General features: G+C 41.7%; 1 protein-coding gene across 2 annotated transcripts; it reads left to right on the forward strand.

The window, feature by feature from the left end:
- UGDH (UDP-glucose 6-dehydrogenase) lies at window positions 1–21,736 on the forward strand. 2 transcript variants are annotated; one of them, XM_043544505.1, is made up of 13 exons: window positions 45–520; window positions 745–833; window positions 3,463–3,631; window positions 6,214–6,315; window positions 7,815–8,015; window positions 8,118–8,315; window positions 8,727–8,874; window positions 10,487–10,581; window positions 14,250–14,380; window positions 15,228–15,361; window positions 16,942–17,033; window positions 17,115–17,225; window positions 20,515–21,736. In XM_043544505.1, the coding sequence occupies exons 3-13, from the start codon at window positions 3,470–3,472 to the stop codon at window positions 20,623–20,625; spliced, it is 1,485 nt and encodes a 494-aa protein (XP_043400440.1). In that variant the 5' UTR covers window positions 45–520; window positions 745–833; window positions 3,463–3,469; the 3' UTR covers window positions 20,626–21,736. The 2 variants fall into 2 exon arrangements, with proteins under 2 accessions (XP_037753846.1, XP_043400440.1); XM_037897918.2 differs by lacking the exon at window positions 745–833 and having other exon boundaries at window positions 1–520.
- Window positions 21,737–27,652: the final 5,916 nt, after the last annotated feature.

Genomic DNA, 27,652 nt, shown 5'->3' on the forward strand with positions numbered 1-27,652 from the left:
CGCTGCTGAGCCAGCCCGAGAGGCAGGGAGCGGGCCCAGCACAGAGGCCTCCGTGTCGGAGGGAGCTGAGGGCTAGGACTGAGCAGCGGAGGCAGGCCCCGCTGTAGCGCGGGAGGCGGAGCTGCTGGCCCAAGGCCGCCGGGGAAGCGAGGCAGAGAAGGCGGAGCGCGCAGGTCACCTCCTGCCCCTCTCCCCTCCAGCCAGCTGGGCCCGGGGATCCTGCTGCTCCTCGCCCGCCGCCTCAGCCGCTGCTGAGCTGTCCTGTCGGCATTCGCTGCTGCGGCTGGGCGGGACGCGGGGGAAGAGACCCCAGGCTCCCTGCCGCCGGCCCCAGCCTGGGCGGGGCTCAGCCTGGCCCCCTCCCGCGGGAAGGGACTCCTTAAATAGCGGCTGGAGTCTGGCTGCTGCCCGCCCAGGCGCCTCTCCCCGCCCCGCCACCAGCCCTCTCTCCGGCTGCATCTTCACCTCCGGCTCCGAGGGACTCGGGAGCGTCGGGATCCCCGGCCGCAGGGTTCGCGCTGTATGTATCCCTGCCTTGTAGGGGCGGGATTTTCCTCCCTCTGCCTCCTCTCCAGCCCTCCGAGCCCCAGCGCGCTCGAGATCGGCTTCCCTTGCGCCCTGAGCATGGTTCATCCCATATAGGTTGGGTCATCTCAAACAGCAGGACAAAGGGCTGGGTAGGGACCCTTCCTGCCTTGGCCCGGGGAGCATGGACGAGAGGGGCTCTCTCTGATTTCTGTGTAGGTTACTGTGCCGTTGGTGGTGGTTTTCCTGCCCCTTTTTCTGCCCTTTGGCTTCCTGGGATCAGAAGCACACAGTGAACTTCCACCCAGGTCTGTGGCTTTGCCTGAGCCTTGCTTTGTCCAACTCTTTCAATGACTGTTCCATTCCTTTAAAAGCTTTCGCAATATCCGCTCTCTACAAGGCTGCCCACAAGAATGTGACGTATTAATATAACGCTGGCTTGTGACTTTTGAGTCTAAATCTGTTATGCTGTTTCTTTTTAAAAATCTTTTTCTATAACCACATTTTCTCTTCTGTTGTTGAAATTGTATATGCCTAGAATGTAGCCCTGCTCGCCCTAAAGACTGAAGTTCTCTTTCTGTTCACAGATGACATATAGGATACAGCGTGAGCAATAGCACTCACTGCAAGCTTTCCCTATGCTGTCCTAGAAGAAAGTGTAGTGCTAAGGCCCATTCAGTGATCTCTCTACTGAGATAGCTAAGAAGGGTGCCGGTTAGCATTCACCTTATTGTAACATTTCACGTTTTTGCAGGGGTGAGGTACCCTACCCTTGTCTAGAATGGAAACTACCAAAAGTGATGTAATAGTTATTAAAATAATTAGTGATTGATAGAAGCATCTTTTGTCAGCAGTGAGCCAAGTTTAGCTAAAAAGGACATAGTATAATCTTGTTAATAGTGTACTAAGAATTCTTGCCTCTCTAGAGTCAATTTATTGTATATACAGTAATACGTCAGTATATTTTGGTTTCAGAGTAACAGCCGTGTTAGTCTGTATTCGTAAAAAGAAAAGGAGTACTTGTGGCACCTTAGAGACTAACCAGTTTATTTGAGCATGAGCTTTCGTGAGCTACAGCTCACTTCATCGGATGCATCGCTATGCATCCGATGAAGTGAGCTGTAGCTCACGAAAGCTCATGCTCAAATAAACTGGTTAGTCTCTAAGGTGCCACAAGTACTCCTTTCTTTTTTAGTATATTTTGGGGAGTGGAAGGAAAGAGGAAGGCAATCTCTACTGCTATAGTAAAAGTAATGTGATGACCTGGAAAATGACTGATAGCTATCTCCAGTGAGATTTATGAATTGTAAAACACAAGGGGAAATAGAGCTGAATCCTGTCATGATTACAGTGATCCTAAAATACTGAGACAACATGATCGGTATAATTGTGTAGTTTTAAGGGCTCAGCGCTGGCTCCTATGAAAATCAGTGGCAAAACACCTACTAATTTAAATGGGAGAAGGATCCGGACTTATTGTCCATTGTGTTCAAAGAAAGGTGTGATAGACACACTTCAGAAATTTCTAAAATGAATAAATTAATGAGTTGTGGAAGAAAAGGGGGCTAATTGTGAGACATCCCTCGTCAAAATATAAGCTATATCAACATTATTTCTAAAATTAATTTTGATAGCATACAACTAAGTCTTTAGTTAAGTCACTGTTCAGCATGGTTGATATGATAGCTGTGTTTGGTTTAATAAGTTTTCAAAACTTTGTAAGCATTTATCTTTTCCATGATCCAGCCACTGAAGTGGCTGAGCACTCTCTAGTCCCAAAGACTTCAATGAGAGGTTGCTCAGTACCAGACAGAATAGGAACTCTGGTGATTAATTTTGAGATTCGTTACTGTTTGGCTAGCAGTGAGTGGTTTATCATGATTTAACATTGATGAAACTAACTAAAATTAAAATTAGACTGTGAAGTAAAACTATTATTAAAGGTTTCAGAGTAGCAGCCGTGTTAGTCTGTATTCGCAAAAAGAAAAGGAGTACTTGTGGCACCTTAGAGACTAACAAATTTATTTGAGCATAAGCTTTCGTGAGCTACAGCTCACTTCATCGGATGCATTCAGTGGAAAATACAGTGGGGAGATTTATATACACAGAACATGAAACACAAACTGGATACAATTAACTTAGGCTTGAATAGAGACTGGGAGTGGATGGGTCATTACACAAAGTAAAACTATTTCCCCCCCCCCCCCCCCCCCCCCCCGCCGCCGCCCCACTGTTCGTCAGACGTTCTTGTCAACTGCTGGAAATGGCCCACCTTGATTATCACTACAAAAGGTTTTCTCCCCCCACCCCACCCCCCCTTGCTGGTATTAGCTCACCTTAAGTGATCACTCTCCTTACAGTGTGTATGGTAACACCCATTGTTTCATGTTCTCTGTGTATATAAATCTCCCCACTGTATTTTCCACTGCATGCATCCGATGAAGTGAGCTGTAGCCCACAAAAGCTTATGCTCAAATAAATTCGTTAGTCTCTAAGGTGCCACAAGTACTCCTGTTCTTTTTATTATTAAAGGGTAGACTCAATTTACACTTTAGACCATGCAATACTAGTTTTTCTATTAAACAGGAATGATCTTTGTTTGTCATATTTTTGGTTCCTGTTTTAAGATGGCCATGGAAAATAGTTAGCATTTTTCTAATGATCTATGTATGTCTCATTACAAAGATGCTAGCAGAATTTCCCTAGCTAGTATAGCTAGGATTTAAGTGTTCCTGGAAACAAGAGACTAACTAGCTAATTTCGATGGCTGCTCAATTGGGATGCTCTTTTTATAATTATACTAAGTATGTAAGGAAATGTTTCTGATTGACTATGGTAGCATAATGGAGACTATCTGTGGCTTTTACTGTTTGAATTACTGTATAATGACCTTGCCTCTTTTTTCTCTCTTTCCCTCTCCGTCCCCTTCTCCACCAGAGTAACCATGTTTGAAATTAAGAAAATCTGCTGTATTGGTGCAGGCTATGTTGGTGGGCCAACGTGTAGTGTCATTGCACATATGTGCCCTAAAATCAAGGTTACAGTTGTTGATGTTAATGAAGCTAGAATCAATGCCTGGAACTCTGATACGCTTCCAATTTATGAGGTAAACTTGTGTTTATTATAGCATTTCTGTCTTTAATATAAAGTATTTGCCTCTGCTCATACAGTCCCGCCCTCTGCCCGACTTTGACTCCTAATGGCTGTTCTAGGAACATCAAAATTACATGCCTCATTCAAAAAGAATGCTTCTTCAACAACTATATATTAAGCATGTGCGGTAAACAAGGGTTTGAAATGACCAGTGGCTTCCATGACCTTACTGCTGTCAGATGCTGGAGCGTGTTTAAGAGATGATTGACTTAGGCCTTGTGCATCCTGGTCAGGAAAAAATGTTTACTATATCCAGTAAATCATACAAAATCATGGTTCTTTTTGGGCCCTGTGTACACCACACTCTTATAGCTGAGTCAGCAGACCCAGTTATGACAAAATTTTCTCCTTTGTTACAACACAGTTCCAATATGTAATGTGAATGGCAATCTGTGTCCCAGGAAGATGCTTTGGACCACTGTGGTTAGGTTCCATCCACACTACAAATTGTAAGTCACGGGACATATTGCAGTTATGTCTCCTGACTCTGTTGTAACTGTAATGCAGCTGAGCTCCTAGAAGGGAGAGAACAACTTTCCTGGTGGAGACCGGGCCTAACTGAGCTATTCACTCCTGTGGAAACAGGCCATCAACATTTAAGGAGTCAGTTAAGAATTCACCACTTTTTCCTAAACCATTGCAAATGGCTGTGAAATGGCGAATCAAACTTTCACCTAGCATACAAGTGATTTAGCAACATATAGGAAAATGAGAAACCATTGTGGGGCTCATTCAGCCACTCTTAAAGCGAGTAGTACCTCACTACACAAGCAGTCTTGTTGATTTTTGACTGGCATCAGGGTAGCAAAATCTGGTCCTATGCTAGTTGTTCACTGGAATCTGGTGTTTCTCAAAGTTAGGATTTTTGCTAGAGCTTTAGTCCTTCCTATGAGGAATCAGTTTTTTTTAAACCTGAATGATACCCTGATGATCACCAGGGGTACCAAAAGCTTTTAAATTCCTAACCAGTAACACTTCACATCTTTGTTTTGTTTTTTAGTTATAAAATAATTTTTCAGTAAGCACATACACTAATTTCAATGTCAGAGATCTGTTGATATGTAACATTATCATTGCTTTTTATACTACAAAAGGATTTCCATTGTCTTGTATACAAATTACCATTTTTAGCACTTGATATTTTACAAGTTTTGCTCATTAAAGAGTAGCTCTCACCACCACCCCCTTGTTGTTATAAATAACAAAATTGACATGAAAATGTACTGACCCAGGGCTCAAGATATACCTGCCCACACTTTTTAATGGAAAAAGCGAATGTTTTTGCTCAACCCTCAAAAGCAAGGAAAGTAGAATTTTGCAAGTTTGCCTTACATTTTTCTTTTGGCCATAATAAGAGATAAGCTTGTTTCTTGTCTTCTAATGTCACCTCTGATTTTTACCCTTCCTGTAATATCAAATACAGGACAAAGTTGATCTGTTGACCTTTGTTTAAGAAAATCAAACTCATAGCCTTTGCCTCTTGTTTCTAGAGCTTGGTTAAAATTTACTAACAGTAAAATTTACAGCATTCAGATTAGTGAATAAGAATTTTGGGAAGAATTGAGTACAGATCTCAACATGGATGAGCAAACGTTTTGTTTTTTTATTAAAATTTAAACTGTTTGAGCAAATTAAAACACAGCTAGTCTCTTCATACCAGAAGCACATATGTTTCCCAGCAGGATGTCTATTGCTTACAAAGAGTACCCCAAAACCTCTCAGAATGAGTTCAGATAGTTGCAATTCTTGACCCCTGACACTTTGTGCTCCACCCCTTCAACTGCCATATCGGAAAATACAAGATAATCCTTTGGTTTCTACATGAGCAGTCTTTGTACCTGAATCCCAGCAAAAATCACAGCTGTAATGTTAATCTTATTCATAATTGGGTTCTGGTGTTTGTTTGAAATGACTCAGGTTCTGTGGCAATGATTTTCTACTTGAGTTAATTTTTTATTTTGGTTAGGCCAGATGTCTAGATAACAGTGAGACAGCAGAAAATTTCTTTGTCTAGGTAAGGTGCAGCTTCCCTCCCTTCCCCCAAACTGAACCTTCACCTTGATGGCAGTTACTGAAAAAGGATCTTCTGTCATTCTTTTTATAGTACTTTCATAATAGGAGAGTTTGTGATTCGGTTAAATTCACAATTCTTTACTATTTTATTTAGAATAGTGTCTTTAGTTTCTGTCAAATAATTAAAACATTTTTGTATGAAGTACTAATACACAGAGTTTGTCCAGGTGTATGAATAGCCAGAGGCCCCATGTAAGCGTGGGGAGGTGTTGGGAAAGCATCCCAGTGCTATGTTTCTGTGTAAGAGAGGGCTATAATTAGTTTGTACTCAGTATGGTCCTCTGTGAATCCACACAAGTTTTATTTTCTGACAGATCTGAAATAACTTTTAATAAAGATAAAATTAAAAAACTTGAAAACAGAATCTTTGTTGTACTTAAAGTTGTGTTCTGCCTGTTTGAGTATACTGTTACCTGTTTTAATCAAATCTTGACTATTAAATACTTTCCTGTCTCTCTGTAGCCAGGGCTAAAAGAAGTGGTAGAGTCCTGCCGAGAAAAGAATCTCTTCTTTTCCACCAGTATTGACGATGCCATTAGGGAGGCTGATTTGGTATTTATTTCTGTAAGTAGTTTCTTTTGCACTTTGATACTTATTATCATTATTATATTGCTGTGCTCAAATGTGAGCGTGGCGGGGGTGTTTCAGTTTTTTTTTACATGTCCTTTATTTTGTTTGAAGAGGTGATGTAGTTTCAGGAGGCATAACAGACTTGTGCTGCATTGTTCGGGTTTTACCAGGCAGGTATGCTTAGCTCTCAGTGAGGATGATAAAACTCTTAACCTTCTTCCTTTGCTGTTATTTATCTCTCTCTCTATCTGTAAAGCACCCAACAAACTTTTGGACTCTATATATACAAATAATAAGCTTGTTACTTTACATAGCTGAGTATTTTCTGAAGACACAACGCAAAATAAGGCCACAGTCTTATAACAGAATCCACTAGCGTGGACTTCTATTTGTAGCATTCCGCTGAAGTTGATGGGACTCGTGCAGAAATAAGAGTCCATTAGCAGGTTTCATTGCAGGATTGGCAATGAAAATTGTATAATACTTATCTGGATATAAAGAGTCTTTAATTTTTTTTTTCAGTACTTTTTAAAATTCAGTTAATTAGTGTAGAGGAGAAGACTGCAGCATTTTTTAAACACACATTTGTGGCATTTTGCAGTGTTGAAAGTCATTTACTTAGTTCCATATCCAACAGAGCTACATAATAACAAGCTCTGGGGCTGCAGGCCAGTTATTGTTCTATTCTTCAAGTACTTTACAGAGAGCTGTGATATTGGGAAGAGTTCTTGTTCTCCTCCGTCCCCTGGGAGAATCTTCTGCATGAATCAGTAAAGTCTAATATTAATGCTATGAAATCACTGAACCAGTTATTGGATGACAGTCATTAATTCAGCTTGTAGATTGCCACCTGAGTTCCTGTCCCTGGCTGGTAAAACATGCTGTCTTGTGTTTTAATTTCGATATTCTTGCCTTCAGTTTGTAATGAGAAGGACCCTCTATGTTCAGTTAAGTGAAATATTGCCCTACATTTGACACTTCTCCCCACCCTACTCAAGTACAGCAATTATCAGGAGCTCTGTGGCTGGTCTGCACTTAGCTTTTCCAGTCAGATGGTTTTGGGGGGTAGCCTCCCTACTGTTCACATCAGAGTACAGGGAAATAAGGGGGAATTGAATCTTTGCATGTATTGTAGCTTGAGTTGGGGAGAAGACTAGAAATAGCTCTTTGTGGGTATGGGGAAGCAATTCTGAATAAACATTAGACTCTGCTGAAGCCTGCAGAGATGCTATGAATAATGCCCCTTGTGTAAATCCCATTTGACGATGAACAGAGTTTAGTGATATTTTTTTACAACTTAGAATGAGTAATTGATAAGTCTGCTAGCTGTTCATTGATCTGGCAGCCAGTAACTGGCTGAATCAGTAGAACAGAAGCTTTCCTGTCCTTAGAGTGCGATCTCATGTATGCAGGACTTCCTGTATCTTCAGACTTGTGAAAATTTTGTTAAGACGCTAATAACTTTTTTTTCCTTTCCGTGAATTTGTAACTAGGTTAACACCCCAACAAAGACCTATGGGATGGGAAAAGGCCGGGCAGCTGATTTGAAGTACATCGAAGCATGTGCTAGGCGGATTGTACAAAATTCAAATGGTTATAAGATTGTCACCGAGAAAAGCACAGTCCCAGTACGTGCAGCAGAGAGTATTCGTCGGATATTTGATGCCAATACAAAACCTAATTTGAATTTGCAGGTAAAAATCTAGAAGTTATGGAGTAAAGTGTCTCCTCTCCCTCCACCCCCCTGCCAAAAAATTCCTTGAGTTTTACTTCAAACTTTATTTTCCTGTTTGCAGGTGTTGTCTAACCCAGAATTCCTAGCAGAAGGAACAGCTATCAAGGACCTAAAGAACCCCGACAGAGTGCTGATTGGTGGAGATGAGACTCCGGAAGGACAGAAAGCAGTCCATGCACTATGTGCTGTGTATGAGCACTGGGTTCCTAAAGAAAAAATCCTCACAACCAATACTTGGTCATCTGAGCTTTCCAAACTGGTTCGTATCAGTTATGTTGCTATGTCAATCAACAACTTAAATACAAAATATCAGCACTGATATTACTAAGAATAATAAAAAGCTATAGCAACTAGTTATCTGAATGCTTATAAACGATTCCAGTATTGCATATTGAAATTGTTTGTCGCAACTTATTAGTTGGCTTTTCTGTATCAGAAAAGACCTTATCCAAAATCAGTTATTTTGGGAATGAAATCATACATATTGGAAACAGCAGAAAATGGTAACATCAGCCAAAAACCAAACCTGTGTACACATTGAAATAGTCCCCCTCTTTTTAGCTGTACCAAACAAACAAAAAAAAACCAAACCACACCTCTCCACTGACTTACAGACACGTTATTTACAGGAGGGGAAACCAAATCGGTGGTGTTTATGTTTTATTTACAGGCAGCTAATGCTTTCCTTGCCCAGAGAATCAGCAGCATTAACTCAATCAGCGCTCTGTGTGAAGCTACAGGAGCTGATGTTGAAGAGGTAGCGAGAGCCATTGGAATGGACCAAAGAATAGGAAATAAGTTTCTGAAGGCCAGTGTTGGTAAATGAAGAATCTTTTTCTCTTTTTAGACTTGGTAGGAGAACTGTCTCTATCCAGCACAGTAGCTCAACTGGAAACATTTAAAAATAAGTACTGGTATTTCTGAAGTGACTGTTCAAAGCACAACATCGTACAAAAGACCTAGTGTTGTGTTGTGGTTGATGTAGTGTTGTTTTTTGTGTTTTGGTTTTTTTAATTCTTTAATGAAAGAGATTAAGGATTCAGATTGTCCTCTCTAGAGTCTCACACTTCCAGTTGGCATGGACTAGCTAGAAAGTTACAATTTCATCCTTCTAGAGCATTCCCTACTGGGTGGTTGATGGGTAGCTTTCTAGTTACTACATAGTTTGTTCACACTCTAGTCAGCAGAGTGAATTCAGTTATCCAGACTTTGGTATTGCAGACTGAAATATGATAGGGAAAGTTATCAGTATGCAAATTCTACAGCCCCAGTCTGACTGGCCAGATATCCTGAGGCTCTGCCTTGGGGACATGAAACTTCATGGAACATGTCCATTAGTTGGGTCAGTGGAAAAAGATGCAACCCTATTCACATGGCTACAATCTCCATAGTAAAAATATTTAACTTTTAAAATTACTTTTACCAAATGTTGTCTTTTCCACAAATGTTTATATTAGAGGAATGGCAAGTAGCAAAATCTGTTATCCAAAATATGCCCATTTTTCAGATACCTACCTCTTTGGCTTGGTAGAGGGGAGTCTGAAAGTTCTGGATCCTGCCACTCATTATCTAAACCCCTCATCAGCTTTTTGTTCTTCTTTGGCTCCTGACTATGATAGTGAGTGAGAATCCAGAACCCGTTTAAGACTAGTTTAAATCTAATCTCTGGATAGTGATCCTTTGGGGAAGAAGCAGCAGGTCTGTTGAGGTCAGTGGCAAAACTGACAGGATTTTAGGTCCTATGAGCTGCTAAAGTAAATAGGATTGAGGAACAGGATTTGGAAGAATCCTAGGAGTTTAGTTCAAAAGACTGGCAGACCGTCCCTGAAAAACTATTTTTGATATCTTGGTCAATAAATGCCAAACTTCAGGGGCTGTGGAGTGCCATTTTAAAGTGTGTGTATGTGTTGTGGAGGGGCATAGATTTACTCTTCTCCCTACCTGACTCCCACCCCTGGCCCTTGAGCCCCTATACCCATACCCTCCTAGGAGCCTCAGCCTTGGAGGGGGCCCCTTTACCATCCCCTCCCTACTAGTGAGCCTCACCCTCAGGTGATGGGACTTTCCCACTTCCCAGATGGTCACTGATGTTGAGAGGAGCCTCTGTGGTTTCGGCAGCCAGTAGATGGGGGGCATGGCAGAGTGCGTGCTGTGCATGCAGAGCAGGATCCAGGTGTAGGCCACAATATGCTCCCAGCCGCTAGTTTCAAGATCGGTACACACACAGCCACAGGTGCACACAGCAAAAAAATCTGGCAAATTAAATCTCTTGACCAGTAACCAGTAAGAGTAGAAAAACTGGCCAGACCTGTCAAAAAGTGGCCTCCATCAGCTCCCTGACGTATTCCAGACATAAAGTACATATTGCTAAGTACACTAATCTTTTACTGATGAAGACCATCTGTTGAGTAACCATTTCCTTTCTTTCAGGATTTGGTGGTAGCTGTTTTCAGAAGGATGTTCTAAATTTAGTGTACCTTTGTGAGGCTCTAAACTTGCCTGAAGTAGCTCGCTATTGGCAACAGGTATGAGTCCATTCACTAGTGTAAAACTTATTCAAACAGGGCACGTCACTGTTACCTCTGTAATGAGCCAGTAATTCTTCAGCTTGTAACTTTTCAGCATTGTCTGTGGCAAATTATCGTTTATCCTTCAGTCTGATTGGAACTGAAAATAAAATATACCCTTAACTATCGAGGTAGTAAATATTTATTAATAAATACTTTGTATAGCACCTTCCACCTGAGGTTAATAGGATGCTTTACAAATGTAATAAATGAGGATTCATCACCCCTTCAGGGTGGGTATTACTATCCCTATATTACACGGAGGGTGTAAATCCAAGGTGTCATCTCAGGCAGACCCATCCAGGCTAGCTTTACGTGTGCTACCATGGCTAAAAATAGCAATGTTGATGTGCTGGCTTAGGGTAACCAGGGTTCTGGGTGGGCTTGTACAGCCTGCACTGCCGCAGCTACACTGTTGTTTTTAGCCATTGTGCCATAAGTAAAGCTTATGTGGCTGTGTCTATGAAACTGCAATCACACCTCAGATTGCAGTGTAGTTGTAACCCCTCTGTGCCTTTGCTAAATGACTTGACCAGCACAACACAGAAAGTTACAGAGCTGGGAACAGAACCTGGGTTTCCTGACTCCATGTCTGTTCTTTAACCACAATCTATCCTCCTTGTCTCAGTCTAGCATTAATGAAGGCAACTTATTTTAATACACTTTCAAATAACTCTAAAGTTTTTATGGAAAACCCACAAGAACCCATGTGCTGATTCCAACACTTTGCTGCTGATAACATTGTAAAGACCCTCACTAGCCAATTACTTGATTAAGCAAAAGACTAACATGTGGGCTGTCAGGTATCCATTTGGATAGTGCATTGTGTTATCATGTGAGAACAGTTTCTAGCTCCACTACTAGTGCTCTGATTTTGTGTGTATGTATTGTAGCCTGGTTGCTACAGAACGTCATAGGTAAAAGAAGGCATTGTCTTGTCATTATCCTGAGTATGTGAAACTGCAGGAGTTAACCACATTAGCTGGATGATTTTAAGATGAGGAATAGCAATGACATGAACATTAACCATCAAGCTGAGAAGAAAGAGACAAATTTACACTTATTGTTTCAGCCTGTCTGGCTCTAAGATCAAGATAAGACAATCAGGTTTCATTCTGACAAAGAAGGAATAGAAACTTTAAAAAAGTTTAGAGTTGCATTGGTGCAAACTAAGGTGTTACTTTAAACTGGTATAAACCTTCATGTGGACATATAGGGGCTGATCTACAAACTTTTTGTAGGGTTTTAAATATATCTGTTTTAGAAACAGACGTAGGCCTGGTCTACACTAAAAAGATAGGTCAACCCAGCTATGTTGCTCAGGGTCATGAAAAATCCACAGCCCTGAGGAGTGTAGTTAAGCTAATCTAACCTTTGGAGTAGACAGCACTGGGTCAATAGAAAAATTCTTCCATTGACCTAGCTACCACTTCTCCGGGAGGTGGATTATGTACACCAGTGGGAGAACCCCATTGTAGCATTTCATGTGTAGACAATCCCATAGTGAGTGGAAGTCCCTAGCGTGGGCAAATTTTTTGGCCCGAGGGCCACATTGGGATGCAAAACTGTATGGAGGGCTGGGTAGGGAAGGCTGTGCCCCCCACAGCCTGGCCCCTGCCCACTATCCACCCCCTCCCACTTCCCGCCCCTTGACTGCCTGCCTCAGAACCATCCAACCCCCCTGCTCCTTGTCCCCTGACCTCCCGCCTCAGGACCCCCTACCCCAAACTGCCCCCTCTGGGATCCCGTCCCCTATCCAGCCCCCCTCGCTCCCTGTGCGCTGACTGCCCCTACTCAGAACCTCCACCCCATTGAACCGCTCCCTGTTCCCTGTCCCATGACTGCCCCCTGGGACCCCCTGACCCATATCCAACAACTCTGCAGCCGCCGCCTTACCATACCCCTCAGAGCAGCAGGAGCTTGCAGCCCTGCTGCCCGGACGGCGGGGTAGGTACAGGGGAGGGGGGGACAGCAGGGGAGGGGCCAGGTACTCGCCTTCCCAGCCAGAGGCTCAAGGGTCGGGCAGGATGGTCCCGCGGGCCGTAGTGTGCCCACCTGTGAGCTATATCAATAAAAGGTGTGGTTTATATTGATTTAACTTAAATTGATTAAGGACGGGTTTAAGATACACCAGAATAAACTGCTCTTAATTTAATTTGTATCCACATCGTTGTTTGCATTGGTTTAATTAAATTGGTTTAAATAAGCCATACAAGTTTGTGTGTAGACAAGGCTTTAGATTCTGGAGGTTACAGTCAAGTCTGTAGGGATAAGGCCCAGATGAGATCGTCGAAGGTATTTAGGCACTGAACTTCCATTGGGCTTAAAACATTAATCTTAAACTCTCCTCTGAAGTGCTTTTCTGCTACCTTGCCACCTCATTTCTTCCCCTGAAGCAAAGAGTAATTTACACACCAAGTATAGAAAACCAAATCAGTGCAAGTGACATTATTTTACCACTAACATCCATTTCTGAGCAACTTATACCTGATGTGGGCCATATGCTACTGTTCACATCACTGCTAAGTGTAGTTTTGTTCATTGCAATGAGAATGTGCTCATGTTCAGAATCACAGAGAAGACTAGCCTACATTATCTGAGGTATGTATGCCTTTGACCAAACAATCTTTGGGAATATCTGGCTTTCTTACTTGGTCATTGGAGGCAATGGTCTTAAAAAGACTAGGGATCAAGGGCTAAAATGTTGGGGGAAGGGGCAAAAACCAGCAGCTCTACTACAAAGGCAGATAGACTTGGAGGCCATATGTAGGTTACTTTCTCAAAGAGAAGTATTTTTATCATTAAAGTGCATCACTACCACTTACATCCATGCCAGTCTTTGTGTATTGACATGTTACGGTATGCACTAAACTGATACTAAAACTGCCTGACTGTTGTGTAAAATAGATGTACTACATAATATATATTCACAAACCTAGAGGTGTAGTTTTTGCTGTAGTCTGCTGGCATAATGCTGTTATTTTCTAAGATCATTTTCTCCCTGAAATTTACCACAATGCTTACTCCTATTGTTGTTGCTTTCCATGTCTTGGCCTAGAATAGTGAGCTGTGCTTGTGTGGTTGGGTTTTTTTGTTTTGTTTTTGTTTTTTGAGGGGGGAGCGGAGGAAGGGGGAGGTTTGGTTAAATACATTGCGCAGAAACTACATTGTACATTAAGATCTGGGGAAAGCTTCCACACAAAGAGCCATGGAGCAACACCTAAAATTAGGACAAAATTTTCCAAGACCCTTTCTTAAGCAAATGTTCTCTGGAAGTTTTACTAATAAGGACAGCAAAATTTGATTCTTGGTAGTTTCTGAATGTTAAATCAATTGAAAACATCCACTGACTTCAATGGGATCAGGATCAAGACTGCTTTTTCTGCTCCTGTGATTAAAAAAAGCTGGATCAGTCCTTCAGTTACTCATATTTTACCTATTAAAAATAGAAATTGCAACCATGTTAATATTTAAAACATGTACATCTGCCTAGTTCAGTTTAACTGAGTGCTTTTATCAGGAGCAAAGGCTTATCAGTGGCACTCTTTTCCCCGGTAACTATTAACACTGCATTTCTTTGGTTAAGTGTAACCTCATTCATATGACCGTATTCTGCATAATTTCAGGTGATAGACATGAATGATTACCAGAGAAGGAGATTTGCTTCCCGTATTATTGACAGCTTGTTTAACACAGTCACTGACAAGAAGATTGCTATTCTAGGATTTGCATTCAAAAAGGATACAGGAGATACAAGGTGACAAAATGCATGAAACTAATTAACGCTGTCATAAGGCATGCTGGAAGACTTATCTAATCTTGCGCTCCATCTACACAGCTAAAACAACTGTTTACCACCATTTCAACTGTGTAGATGGGGAAGAGGATCAAATAGATGCCCATCAACCTGTTGTGGCTGAAATGTGATCGGGGGGCACCTGGGGCCAGTGGCTCCAGCTGCTGGGGGTCGCAGCCCAGCTGCTCCGGTCAGCCAGCGACCGCTACCCAGGGCTGCTCCGGCCGGCGAGAACTCCAGTTGCTGGCCGCAGAGCCAGCTGCTTGGGCAGCCCTAGGGTCAACCATATTGGCCCCTGCAGAAGTCACGGAGGGCACAGAAAGTCACGGAATCTGTGACATATATGGAGCCCTACTCATAACTACTCAGAACCATAATGCAGGAGTTTTCTGCTGAGTCACCCTAAACTCAGATGCTAGAGTTCTGTATTCACAGGCAGGGACTCTACCACCCTGTTACACCCCATTGAGTGTGGTTTTTGGCCCCATTCAGACTACTTGGCTAAATTACACATTAAATTGTGACTGAACCAGATTATAGTAATAGATTTTAAAAAATATTTTTAAACATTGTAAATGAGGGCTGGCTTTCTTTGGTGGCTGCGACTAAAATTCTATTTTTGTTTTTATGTTTTTACTGATGATTTACTTTCCTATTGTCAAGTGTTATGCTGGAATTACATTCAATAATTTCAGTTTGAAAGCTTTGGCACTGCACATTTCTGAGTATTTGTTCATGTTGTTGTTCTAAATAAATCTAAATGTGTTTGTCTGAAGACTTCCATTAACTGGCTGACTTATTTTCTTAGAGAGTCTTCCAGTATTTACATCAGCAAGTATTTAATGGATGAAGGAGCAAAACTCCATATATATGACCCTAAAGTACCAAGGGAACAGATCATCCTGGATCTTTCACACCCAGGTGTCTCAGAAGATGACCAAGGTGAGGGAATTTTGCTTCTCATAAATTCTATCCTTCTGCTGTGTGTCACCATCAGAATCCATCCAGTGCTCTTGAAATTGCTTTCAGCATGTCAGACATGGATGCTCAGTTCAGTTAAATTATTAAATCAGGGGTTTGCCTCAGTTTAAAAAAAGAAATTGACAGTGACCCTTTTTATTTCATTCTTCATAGCTTCTAAAATGCTTGCGTGTGTGAAAGTTACTTCTGTGCCAGTCTGTCCCCTTTGAGACATTAATTTTGAAGCTGTGTAAAGAGTGTCTCCTTCAATTCAAAAAGAATGTGGGAAAGGGGAGTGAGGGAGGAAGAAGACTAGTGTCATTCGATCAGCTCCTTCTCCCCTTCCAGGTTCCTAACTGGTAGCTGTTCCATAGGCGCCAAGTTTTGTTGGTGTCGGTGGGTGCTTGTGCCGCCCCGCCCCTGCCCCGACTCCGCCCCCTCCCTGCCTCTATTGGATCCCTCCCCAAATCCCCTCCCTGGCTACGCCTCTTCCCCAAGCGCATCGCGTTCTCCCCCCTCCCTCCCAGGTTTGCCATGCGAAACAACTGTTTCGTGGCGCAAGCGCTGGGAGGGACGGGAAGAAGCAGGATGCGTTGGCCCGCTCAGGGGAGGAGGTCGAGGTGAGCTGGGGGGGGGGAGGGGGGAGGGCGGGGCGGGGAGCTGCCGGTGGGTGCTCCGCACCTACCAATTTTTCCCCGTGGGTGTTCCAGCCCCGGAGCACCCACGGAGTCGGCACCTACGACCTATTCAGTCTTGTGCCTGGCTAGTCCAGAGAAGAACTCACTATAATTTTCTGGAAGCTAATTCCATAGGCTGTTGGGGGTTGTAGTAAAACGCATTCATGCTAGGAGCACTTTGCTACTATATTATACTGGTATAGCTATACTAACAAAACGCTCCTAGTGTAGACTTGGTCTAAGTCTGTAATGCCATAATTCTAGAATGCCCTAACAGAAAATAAATAAAGAATAAAGAGAGGAGTGGGGACACACAGAGACTCTGGTACTGGGGACAAGAGGAGATGGGGGGGGGCACACAGAGGCCCGGGCATGAAGAAAGAGGGGGGGATAGTACACAGGGAGCTTAAGAAGGAATGCATGCAGCCTCCTGGTATGTGCAGTGAGCTTGGCTAACAGAAGCCATGTAATGTGTACGCAGTATTAAATAGTAAATGTGCATGGAGTGTTTTGAAAAGCACTGTGCTGCTATTATCACTACTCAATAATGATTATTTTACAATGAGCTCTATCCATGTCTGGATCTGGATCTGTTGGATAATTACTTCTAATTCCTTAGTGAATCTGCAACAAAACTTTCAAACTTAGGTGCCTAACCTAGACGTTCAAGTAAGTGCCCTGACCTTACAGAGATGTTGAATACCCACTGCTGCTGTTGCCTTCAGTTGCTCTAGGACCTATAGATAAGGGAAAACTCTTCAGGTGTTGTTGACATTGAAAGTTTGTGTTTGACTAGGACAATCAGGGAAATTGTCCTACCAGGACATGAGAATGCTGCCAGGAAACGGGGAAGCATAATGCTTCATTTTCCCTTTTTTGTTACAGTGTCTCGACTGGTCACTATTAGTAAAGATCCATATGAAGCCTGTGATGGAGCTCATGCCTTGGTTATCTGCACTGAGTGGGACATGTTTAAGGTAAAAATAATACCTTTAAAAAACAGGGAAAAAATTAAGAGGAATTCTGACACTTATGCAAATTCTGTGGCTCACTTACAGGAGCTGGATTATGAGTGCATTCACAAAAAAATGCTGAAACCAGCTTTCATCTTTGATGGTAGGAGGGTTCTTGATGATCTTCATAATGAGCTACAAGTCATAGGCTTCCAGGTAACTAGCTGTTTTTCCTTTTGGAGAAGTATGGTTGAATCACTAGAAGAATCTAGTATATGAGTTTAATATCTTGCTTTAGAGTTAACCTGTAAAGGTCCTTTTATTAAGCCCTTCTCTGATAGCACTTTTCGTACAGTACAGCTCTGGTTGTAAACTGATATTGCTTTAAAATCCAAGCCACATCAGGCTGTTCCATCAACATTCAGTAACATAGACAAATGAGTTTACTAGACATAGCTTTACTAGACATAGGCTTGTTTACACTAGCACTTTCATCAGCAAAACTTTTGTCAGTCAGGGATGTGAAAAAAAAATACACTCCCCACCTCCTCCGACCAATATAAGTTTCACCGACAAATGTGCCTGTGCGGACAGCGCTATGTCAGCAGGAGACACTTTCCTGGCATCATGGTTCCCGCCGCTCGTTGTGGGTGGTTTAATTACTACACAGGAGACCTTAGAGTGACACAGCGGTATAGCTATGGAGCTGTAAGGCCCTAGTGCAGACATGACCATAGCTGTTGTTCTGGCAGCATCAGAATGACGAATATTAAAATTTGAGTGAATGATCTCCTGACACAAGTATTTCATCATGTCAAGGCTCAGTTAAATTCTGAATAAAACATAGAAACAAAATTAGACAGGCATTTATAGCGGAATGTTACCTTCAGCATTTACTAAAGTGTAAAAATCTGAAATAGTTGTCTAAATAATTTGGTTTCTTTCAGAATGTACTAGTACACTAGATAGTTTGAAAGCTGAAATTATCCATCATTGAGGTCTCTATCTAGCACATTGCTATTTGGTCCACTTTTTATCATGTGGCTTGGAGAATCAACTATTGTTTGTGTGTGCCCATCTGTAGTAGTTAGCTTTACTAAGCTAAGCCACAGATGAGTTCTTGTTCAAGAGGGGAAGATACACCTCTAATTATTCAATGGTTGATCTAGTTAATGGTTAATCTAGTCCACTCTTGAGCAGAATTATTTGGGCCTAATTCTCTTCTTACACCAGTGTAGATTGGGAAAAATTACGTTGAAGTCTATAGAATTAAATGGGTGTAAGTAAGAGGCAAATCAGGCTCATCATATGGAAATGACGATGCCTGGTTTTTGTATACACAAGCTTCCTGATTAGTTTGTTTGGCTAGTAAAAACAAGTTGGAAACTCTTAGCCTTACAGAGTTACCTTGTTGTTTTTTAAAAAAAGCCAAGCACCATTATTCTTGTATTTACAGTAGGTCAAGTGATTTTAAAAAATTAATTGCATTGTTAAACAATAATGGAATACCATTTATTTAAATATTTTTGGATGTTTAACATTTTCAAAGATATTGATTTCAGTTACAACACAGAATACAAGTGTACAGTGCTTTATATTTTTTTATTACAAATATTTGCACTGTAAAAAACAAAAGAAATAGTAAAATAAAACAATATAAAACTTCAGAGCCTACGAGCCTCCATCCTACTTCAGCCAATCACCAAGTGTGTTTGTCTGAGCTATAATTTGTAGGCGATAATGCTGCCCGCTTCTTGTTTACAATGTCACTTGAAAGTGAGAACAGGGATTTGCATGGCACTGTCGTAGCCAGCGTCACAAGATATTTACATGCCAGATGCGCGTAAAGATTCATATGTCCCTTCATCTTCAATCACCATTCCATAGGATTTGCGTCCATGCTGATGATGGGTTCTGCTCAATAACGATCCAAAGCAGAGCAGACTGATGCATGTTCATTTTCATCATCTGAGTCAGATGCCACCACCAAAAGGTTGATTTTCTTTTTTGGTGGTTCGGGTTCTGTAGTTTCCTCATCTGAGTGTTGCTCTTTTAAGACTTCTGAAAGCATGCTCCACACCTCATCCCTCTCAGATTTTGGAAGGCACTTCTGATTCTTAAACCTTGGGTCGAGTGCTGTAGCTATTTTAGAAATCTCACATCGGTATCTTCTTTGCGTTTTGTCAAATCTGCTGTGAAAGTGTTCTTAAAACAAACATGTGCTGGATCATCATCCGAGATAGCTATAACATGAAATATATGGCAGAATGTAAAACAGAGCCAAAGACATACAGTTCTCACCCAAGGAGTTCAGTCACAAATTTAATTACCTCATTATTTTTTAATGAGCATCAGAAGCATAGAAGCATATCCTCTGGAATGGTGGCCAAAGCATGAAGGGGCATATGAATGTTTAGCATATCTGGCACATAAATACCTTGCAATGCCAGCTACAAAAGTGCCATGCAAATGCCTGTTCTCACTTTCTGGTGACGTTGTAAATAACAAGAGGGCAGCATTATCTCCCATAAATGTAAACAAACTTGTTTGTCTTAGCACTTGGCTGAACAAGAAGTAGGACAGACTTGTAGGCTCTAAAGTTTTACATTGTTTTGTTTTTGAGAGCAGTTGTGTAACAAAAGAAAAATCTATCATAGAAGGTTAGGGTTGGAAGGGATCTCAGGAGGTCATCTAGTCCAATCCCCAATTTTTGCCCCAGATCCCTAAATGGCCCCCTCAAGGATTGAACTCACAACCCTGGGTTTAGCAGGCCAATGCTCAAACCACTGAGCTATCCCTCTCCCCAGTGTATATATTTGTAAGTTGCACTTTCTTGATAAAGAGAGTGCAGTACAATATTTGTATGAGGTAATTGAAAAATACTATTTCTTTTATCATTTTAACAGTGCAAATATTTGTAAGAAAAATAATATAAAGTGAACACTGTACACTTTGTATTCTGTGTTGTAATAAAAATCAATATATTTGAAAATGTAGGAAAACATCTGAAAATATTTAATAAATTTCAATTGGTTGTCTATTGTTTAACAGTGCGATTAATCGCAGTTAATTTTTTTGAGTTAATCGAGTGAGTTAACTGTGAATAATTGACAGCCCTCATTTAAAATTAAGATTTGAAATAAATCTTAAACTCTTAAAGCACCTACTTCATGTTCCTCCTGTAGGCAGTCCCATTGAAGTCAATGAACATTCACTTGCCTAGCATTAAGCACATACCTAAATATTTCCAGGATTGAGATGTCTCTTTAAGAATTGTTACAGTAAAGGGCTTGTTTTGCATGTGCAAAGTGAGAGGTCACTTTTAGTAGACAAACTTCTTTTTTGAATTAGAAATACAACCACTTAATGTGGCTTTTATCCACCAAATGTATATAACAAGTGTAGGCAAAGCCCCAAGGTTACTGGTTCATAGATTCCTCACAGGCTGACAAGATTCTCTTTGCACAAGCTTTACATAGTATATTAATTTTCTTTCCTCTTCCAGATTGAAACAATTGGGAAGAAAGTGTCAGCAAAAAGAATTCCTTTTGCTTCTTCATGTGAAATTCCAAAGTTCAGCCTGCAGGACCCACCTGTCAAAAAACCCAGAGTATAAGTTTTACTAGGTACTGAAGGATCACAATGGACCAGTGTGAATTTTTTTAAAGAAGATATTGTTCTTAAACTGTAAATCAATTTTACATTAGACATAGTAGCCATGTACCTGGTACATGTGAACCCAAATTTTCTAATCTCTATTTTTGAAATAATGTGGTGTTTGTTTGTTTTTCAGTTATTGAAGACTGTACAGGCCTGAATGGTTTTAGTAATCAATTTTTTATGAACATTTACTTCAGACTGGGAACTTTTGCTTTTAGAAATATTCACAAGCTGCACTTTAAATTTTTTATAAATAACATAAAGGCCAAAAGTAATTAACAGACTTGTTCTTGCTTTGATTCAGGAATATGTGGTGCTCAGTAATGTCATTGGCCTTGCTGAAGATTTTAATTCGACTCTGGGGTAATTTTGTTGTCTTAGAGGCCTGATCTAACTCACGTAAAAATCAGTGGAAAGATTCTAATTGACTTTAATCAGAGTTGGACTGAGCCATTAAATAGAATATTGATCTGGTTTTAACAATGAGGCCCCAATCCTAATTGGGACTGCTGGGCACTGATGCAATATAAATGTTTAGTAATGATGTCAGGGAGCTAGATCCATGTCTGCCATTAATTCTGTGACTGTTCTGAAGTGGGTTTGCAACAACAGTCTGACTTACCAGCTATGTCCTTAATGATTCCTTGGTCTTGGCTCTGTTATACGTACCATATAGCATCTGTTGTCAGTTGTAAATTATGGATTTAATTAGATTTTTGAGGCCAAATTCTCCTCTGTTTCAGCATTGCCACCCCAGTGTCTTAGAGAGAAGCATTTGGCCCTCCTGTTTTCTCCTCTTGCTCAGCACTGAGTAAAATAAATGTTTCTGTCCAAGATGCTAGATACTCAGTGGTTCTCCCCTTCCTGCTACCATACATGAGCTGGAAACAGATGTTCTTCCCACTGAATCTGCAAGAATTTGCCTGTGACTTTTCATAAAGTAGTCCGCTTGCTACCTCACTCTGATTACCAGGAATAAGTCTTGTTTGTTTTGATATTTTTTGCTTTTATTTCTACTTTTCATTGTCCTAATAGGTCCGTGCTATTAAATACTTTTTAGTAATAAAGTCTGCATTCCATCTGTTTTGTGGGTTCTCAGCTTGGGGGCTGTGACTGACGGTATTGTGAGCAGTTTTCAGGGAGCCCATGAGCCCTTCATTTTCGTTATGGCTAGAAGGATATGGAGGCCCCAAAACCTGAAGTAACATGAGCTCATGGGGTTGAAAAGTGCTTGCATTCATAATTGCCAACACTTGGCAGTGTATAATCTGAAGGTGCAGTACAGAACAATGTGTTTATTGCTGTAAGTGATTGGAGCCTGTATTTCTATGGCAATAAGATTATGATAATCATTTAACACCTGAAACTTTACCCGAACATACTTAATTATCTGCAGTAAGAGCTAGAACCAGAAAGGGATTTAGGTGCCAAAGTCTAAAATTTAGATCCTCAAAACCCCTGCTCAGCTGCCTCCTTATCCTGTAGGTGCCTAAAGTCTGTAGGCACCTACATTTCTGCCATGGGCCATGTACACAGCTGCCTAAGTCCTGATACTCAGGTGCCAGGCTCATGCCTAAGCCCCAGCAGGATCATCAAAAGAGGTATTGCCCCACCTATTGGGCTTGCAGGGACTGGTCCAGTAGGGGTGCTCACAAGCTGCCTACTGGATCAGGGTCTATACATAATGCAGGTGGTGGTGCCACTTATCCCCCATTTATAGCCTTTAGCCCAGTGGTTAAAGCACACAACCAGGATATGGGAAATCCAGGGTCTCCCACCTCTCGGGTGAGTGCCCTAACTACTAGACTTTGGGGTACTGGAGGTGCAACGGGGGGTCTCTTAATCCACCGTTTAAGATCTTCTACTTGGCATGAAATAGTTAATAGTCCGTAGGCCAGGAGAAGAGTGAATAATCCTATAGGCCACTAGTAAGGGCACAAACCTGTGATGTGACGACTCAAGTCCCTGTTCCAATAACATCCCCAACCCCCCAAAAAAGGCACTTCTGAGCTGAAGGAGGTTGCCTCCCTCCAGCCTGGATTTAGGTGCCTTACCGCCTTTGAATGAGGGGAGGTGTTCAGGGCCTACCTGTCTCCTTGGCATTTCTTATCGGCTCAGTTTGAGTGGCTCCTCACTGGCTTTTGTGGATCCCATCGTTGGGTACATGACTCTCCCCATGCATTGTACAGGGAGCGTGGGTGCCAGTTCTGGAGCTCTGGACTCCAGTAGGTGGCAGGGCACAAGTCTCAGCATTGCAATGCCTAATGTTTTAAGTCGCCTTTGTGGATGTAGCCCTCAGACAAAAACTTTCTGTGGGACACAAGCTATGGTTATGATTTCAAGTCTTCCTATGGGGTCAGTCAAAACGAGTCCAGTGCCAGCTGTTCTACATCCAGGAATGTTGCAAGTGAGCAACAAGCCCATTCTGGGGGGGGAGATACTAGTTCTGCAACCGGGCTGCTGAACAAGCTGTACAGCAAGGATGCTTGGCGTAAGTGCAGCTGTGAAAGAGTACAGAATTAAGGGCACTAATGACTGACTTTATCCTATTATAGAATATAACACATCACTCTCTTTCTGTTTTGTTGTGTACTCAAACTGATTTCTAAGTCACTGATCCTCCTGCTGAAATTGAAGTAGTTACATTTTATATGGGTTCTATAACCCTACTAAACAACTGAAATCTGGAGTAAATTTTAAAATAACGCAAGAGAATGTGGTGGAATATTTGATTACTTTTAGGAGTATTGGAGACCTTTGCATTAACCGATGTTTCCTCACAAACTTGAAGACACTTATTAATAATGGAGAACAGCTGGAGCATTAATTGTGTGTAAAGGAGAACCTCCTTAATTCACCATAATGAAAGGGGTTCACTATCGTGAACTCCTGTAAGTACACTTTTTTTCTTTAAAGACCACAGTCCACTTTGTGATGCAGTATCTCTGTTTAGTTAGGACCCAATTCAACTCCTATTACAGTCAATGGACAGACTCCTGTTGAAATCATCTGCAGCTGGATCAAGCCCTTATTTGCCAGCTGTATAAATTAAAAACAAACCTACTTTACAGGCTAATTAATGTACATTCTGTAATGATGCTCTGGTAGAAAGAGAATCACAGCATCTGCTATTAAAGAGTCAGTGTCAACTTGAGATCTAGACCAAAAAAAAGTTTAAAAGTAGTTTGATACATTCCTGCTTGAATCTTCCGCTCATACTTCCTTTTTAAAAATTATTTCTTGCCTCACTTTTCTGTATGAATGACCCATACAGACAGGAGACACTGCAGAATCAAGGCCAGGATGCTCAAGTGATTGCAATGGGAGTTAGGTACCTAATTAGTTCTAAGGATCCAGGCCCAAGTGACGCAATGGATAAATAAAATGTTGCTGAGAGTGAAACTTAATTGGAAAAATTCCATGAATTTTCCCTCATTCTGTCCAGCTCTACTGACAGTGCTTTCAGATGCACAAAGTAAACTTTAAAATACTACATTCTCTAATCTTTGCTCTAGTAATCCTGGGCATTATTGTAGCAATAGTTTTTTGTTTGTTTGTTTTGACAGACATCTGATTTTGTTTTTTTGTCCTCTCCCCCACTGTCCTTTTTAAATATTAGAGCTGGGGAGAGACCATTTTTGTTTCTGTATGAGCTATAAAGCCTGCAGGTCAGCAAGGTGCTACTGTAGTCTCTATTTCAGAATGTTAGGAATTGCTCGTCGTCATCCTCTTACATTCTGAATTACTGATAACCCTCAGATGCCCTATCAGGGCCCCATTAGAGGAAGGACTGGAGTTGACTTCAGGAGACAGGGGGTCAGTTCCTCATCCTGTCATGGACTTCTTGGACCCTAGGCAAGTTATAGGCCTGTTCTGCAAATATATGTACATGTGCTTAACTTTAGGATTGGGGCCTTAATGTCTCAATTGTCCACCTGTAAGGTACCCTCATTTTACAGCGGTTTTGTGAGGAGAAAAAAATTTATATGTGTGAGGTGCTCAAAGAGTGTGGTGATAGGGGCCCTGGCCTATGAATTTAGATGGAAAATAGGACCCAAAGTGTTAATATAACTTGGTCACTGTACAACATGAAACAGTGTTACAAAAAGTTCAGAGTTTGGTATACAGATACCTCAGCCTGCTTACTACCATGGTAAATACACTATTAAAAATCCATTAATTTTTTTATTCAAGATACAGAAAAGAAGGAAAAAATCTTTCACATGCTATAACTGTTAAGAATTAAGACTTTCATTTTAACAACATTCTTTCTTCCCTTTCCCTTTAGCTGTGGAGTTTTTAGAAGGGAAAAAACCCTTATTTGACACTGTTAGATAATGGTAATAACTGTTCTTTTGGGGAAAACAGACGTTAATTGAGAGAGGCTGGAGTTGCTGCTTTTGTCCAATCCCGTTTTCTCTCACATGGTGGTTGGGATTCAGCTGGAGCCGGTATGAGTGGCAATGTCATCTGGGTCCTCACTCTCTCTCTGGACCAGTCTATACAGCAGGAGCGTAGCCAGGATGGGACACAGAGGAGGGCCCCAACTTAGGGTGGGTGGGCAATGACAGGAGGATGAGGGTAGGAGTGATCAGGGCCACCTCTCCCCACCCTCCAGCCCCTGGGCGGGGGGGGGGGAAGGGGGGAAAGGCTGAAAGACACTCTGGCTAGGGCCCCTGGAAAAACTGGGGACCCTGTAAAAATGTGTGCCCCCACCCCCACAGTGCTTAGGGCTTGCCCTGCTCTGCCCAGCACTCCCGCTGGGGAGCAGGGTCGGGGGCTTGCCCCATTGCACCTGTACAGCACTTCTGCTGGGAAGTGGGGGCTTGCAAGCCCCCGTGCTCCAACCCTACTCCCTAGCTGGAGGGCTGGACAGGTCCACAATTAGGTCTAATATCCAAAATATCAATTTTAAGTCATTAACTTTGCGCTCCATGTCTCCTGTTTTTTAATAAGCATAATTTCAGCACAGTCTGGGAATCATATCAACCTGGCCTTTCTGTTTAGACTAATTTAGTTATTATTTCTCCCTTTTGTAGTTTTTCTCTTCAACATTTGCTATTATAGTTTATTCTAACATCTTATGAACTTTTATATGCATTTTATAGTTGAGGTCACAATTTGGGTAAACTTGTTGACTCATTTATCACAACAGGCGAGATTTTGTACGTCATGCAAGGGACAGTCTCTGCCCAAAGACCTTACAATCTCACAGTGCTTTTAAGATATTTTAGAAACAGTTTTAAAAATTGAAAGGGCCATTTTTTTTCTGAAATCTTGTTTTCATCCTTTTCATAACTCTTATTTTTTCTGTTTGGGCTGAAACTACTCAGACTTGGTCCAACGATGGCTTTTTAAAAAATATTCAGCAAAATTTCTGGCTTCTGGCAGTGATGTCAAAAATGCGTTAATTCCCCTGCCCTCACCCCACGGTTCCCAGGGATGAATTCTTAAAAGACTGAATACAAGTGCCTTTTACAACTTTGAAAACATCTTGATTCACAAACTCACTGAAAACAACAAAATTTAAGCACAGTGCATAGCCAGTTGTGACCAGGGTCCCAGTGGGGGCCAGCTGTCGTCACTCAATTAGGGTGAACTGCAAAGAATGAGGCACAAATGCCCAAAGCTGGTGGATATTTTCAATACTTAAATTTACCAAGCCAGCATAAAGCAGCTTCTTTATGCCAGCTTCACTGGTTGCCCAATAACCAATAACACAGTTCCCTTAAAGTAACTCAGCCTCAGGTCTCCATCCAGGTAGCCGAGTCAAATATGATGATTTCTGAAAATCTTATTTCATCATATAAAAGAAAAGGTTCTACCAATCCCAAAGGATCAGACACATTACCTCCCAGGTTAATGAATATACCAGACCTTACCCAAATACACGTGACATCCAATTCTTATTAACCAAACTAAAATTTATTTAAAAAGAAAAAGGAAGAGAGTATGGTTAAAAGATCAATATACATACAGACAGGAGTTTAATTCTTGAGGTTCAGATACATAGCAGAGATCGTGTACTTTATAGTTGCAAAGAGTTCCTTTTGAATTTAGTTCATAGGTTATAGTCCAACGTCCAATGTCATTTCCAGGGTGTATCAGCTTAACTGGGATCTCATCTTGCGACTCAAGGGCCTCCTTCCTGTGGGTCCATATGATGAAGATGTCATCAATGTAGCGCAACTAGAGGAGGGGCACTAGGGGACGAGAGCTGAGGAAGCGTTGTTCTAAGTCAGCCATAAAAATGTTGGCATACTGTGGGGCTATGCAGGTACCCATAGCAGTGCCGCTGGCTTGAAGGTATAAGTTGTCCCCAAATCTGAAATGGTTGTGGGTGAGGACAAAGGCACAAAGCTCAGCCACCAGGTGGTCTGTGGCCTCATCATACTGTTCTTGACAGCTTGTAGTCCATCCTCATGGAATACTGGTGTGAAGAGCTTCTACATCCATGGTGGCCAAGATGGTGTTTTCAGGAAGATCACCAATGCATTGTAGTTTCCTCAGGAAGTCGGTGGTGTCTCGAAGATAGCTAGGAGTGCTGGTAGCGTAGGGTGTGAGGAGAGAGTCCAAACAGCCAGATAATCCTGCTGTAAGAGACTCAATACCTGAGATGATGGGGTGTCCAGGGTTTCCAGGTTTATGGATCTTAGGTAGCAGATAGAATAGCCCTGGTCAGGGCTCTGGGGGTGTGTCCGTGTAGATTTGTTCCTGTGCTATAGCAGGGAGTTTCTTGAGCAGATGGTGTAGTTTCTTTTGGTACTCCTCAGTGGGATCAGAGAATAGTGGCCTGTAGAATGTGGTGGTGGAGAGCTGCCCTTGAAGAATTCCACCTGGATTTCAACAATTTCCACCCCACCATCAATTTCAGCCTGGACCAGTCCACACAAGAGATTCACTTCCTGGACAGTACAGTGCAAATAAGTGATTGTCACATAAACACCACCCTATACCAGAAACTTACTGACCGCTATACTTAC

The sequence above is a fragment of the Chelonia mydas genome, chromosome 4, assembly GCF_015237465.2.
Source record: "Chelonia mydas isolate rCheMyd1 chromosome 4, rCheMyd1.pri.v2, whole genome shotgun sequence".
In the NCBI taxonomy this organism is placed as follows: domain Eukaryota; kingdom Metazoa; phylum Chordata; order Testudines; family Cheloniidae; genus Chelonia; species Chelonia mydas.

Bases quoted from the DNA above. Each gene is read 5' to 3' on its own strand.
- UGDH (XM_037897918.2), top strand. From the start codon at position 3,470: ATGTTTGAAATTAAGAAAATCTGCTGTATTGGTGCAGGCTATGTTGGT. The intron at 17,034-17,114 runs GTAAAAATAATA...GCTCACTTACAG, and splicing joins CTGAGTGGGACATGTTTAAG to GAGCTGGATTATGAGTGCAT. The intron at 17,226-20,514 runs GTAACTAGCTGT...TTCCTCTTCCAG, and splicing joins TACAAGTCATAGGCTTCCAG to ATTGAAACAATTGGGAAGAA.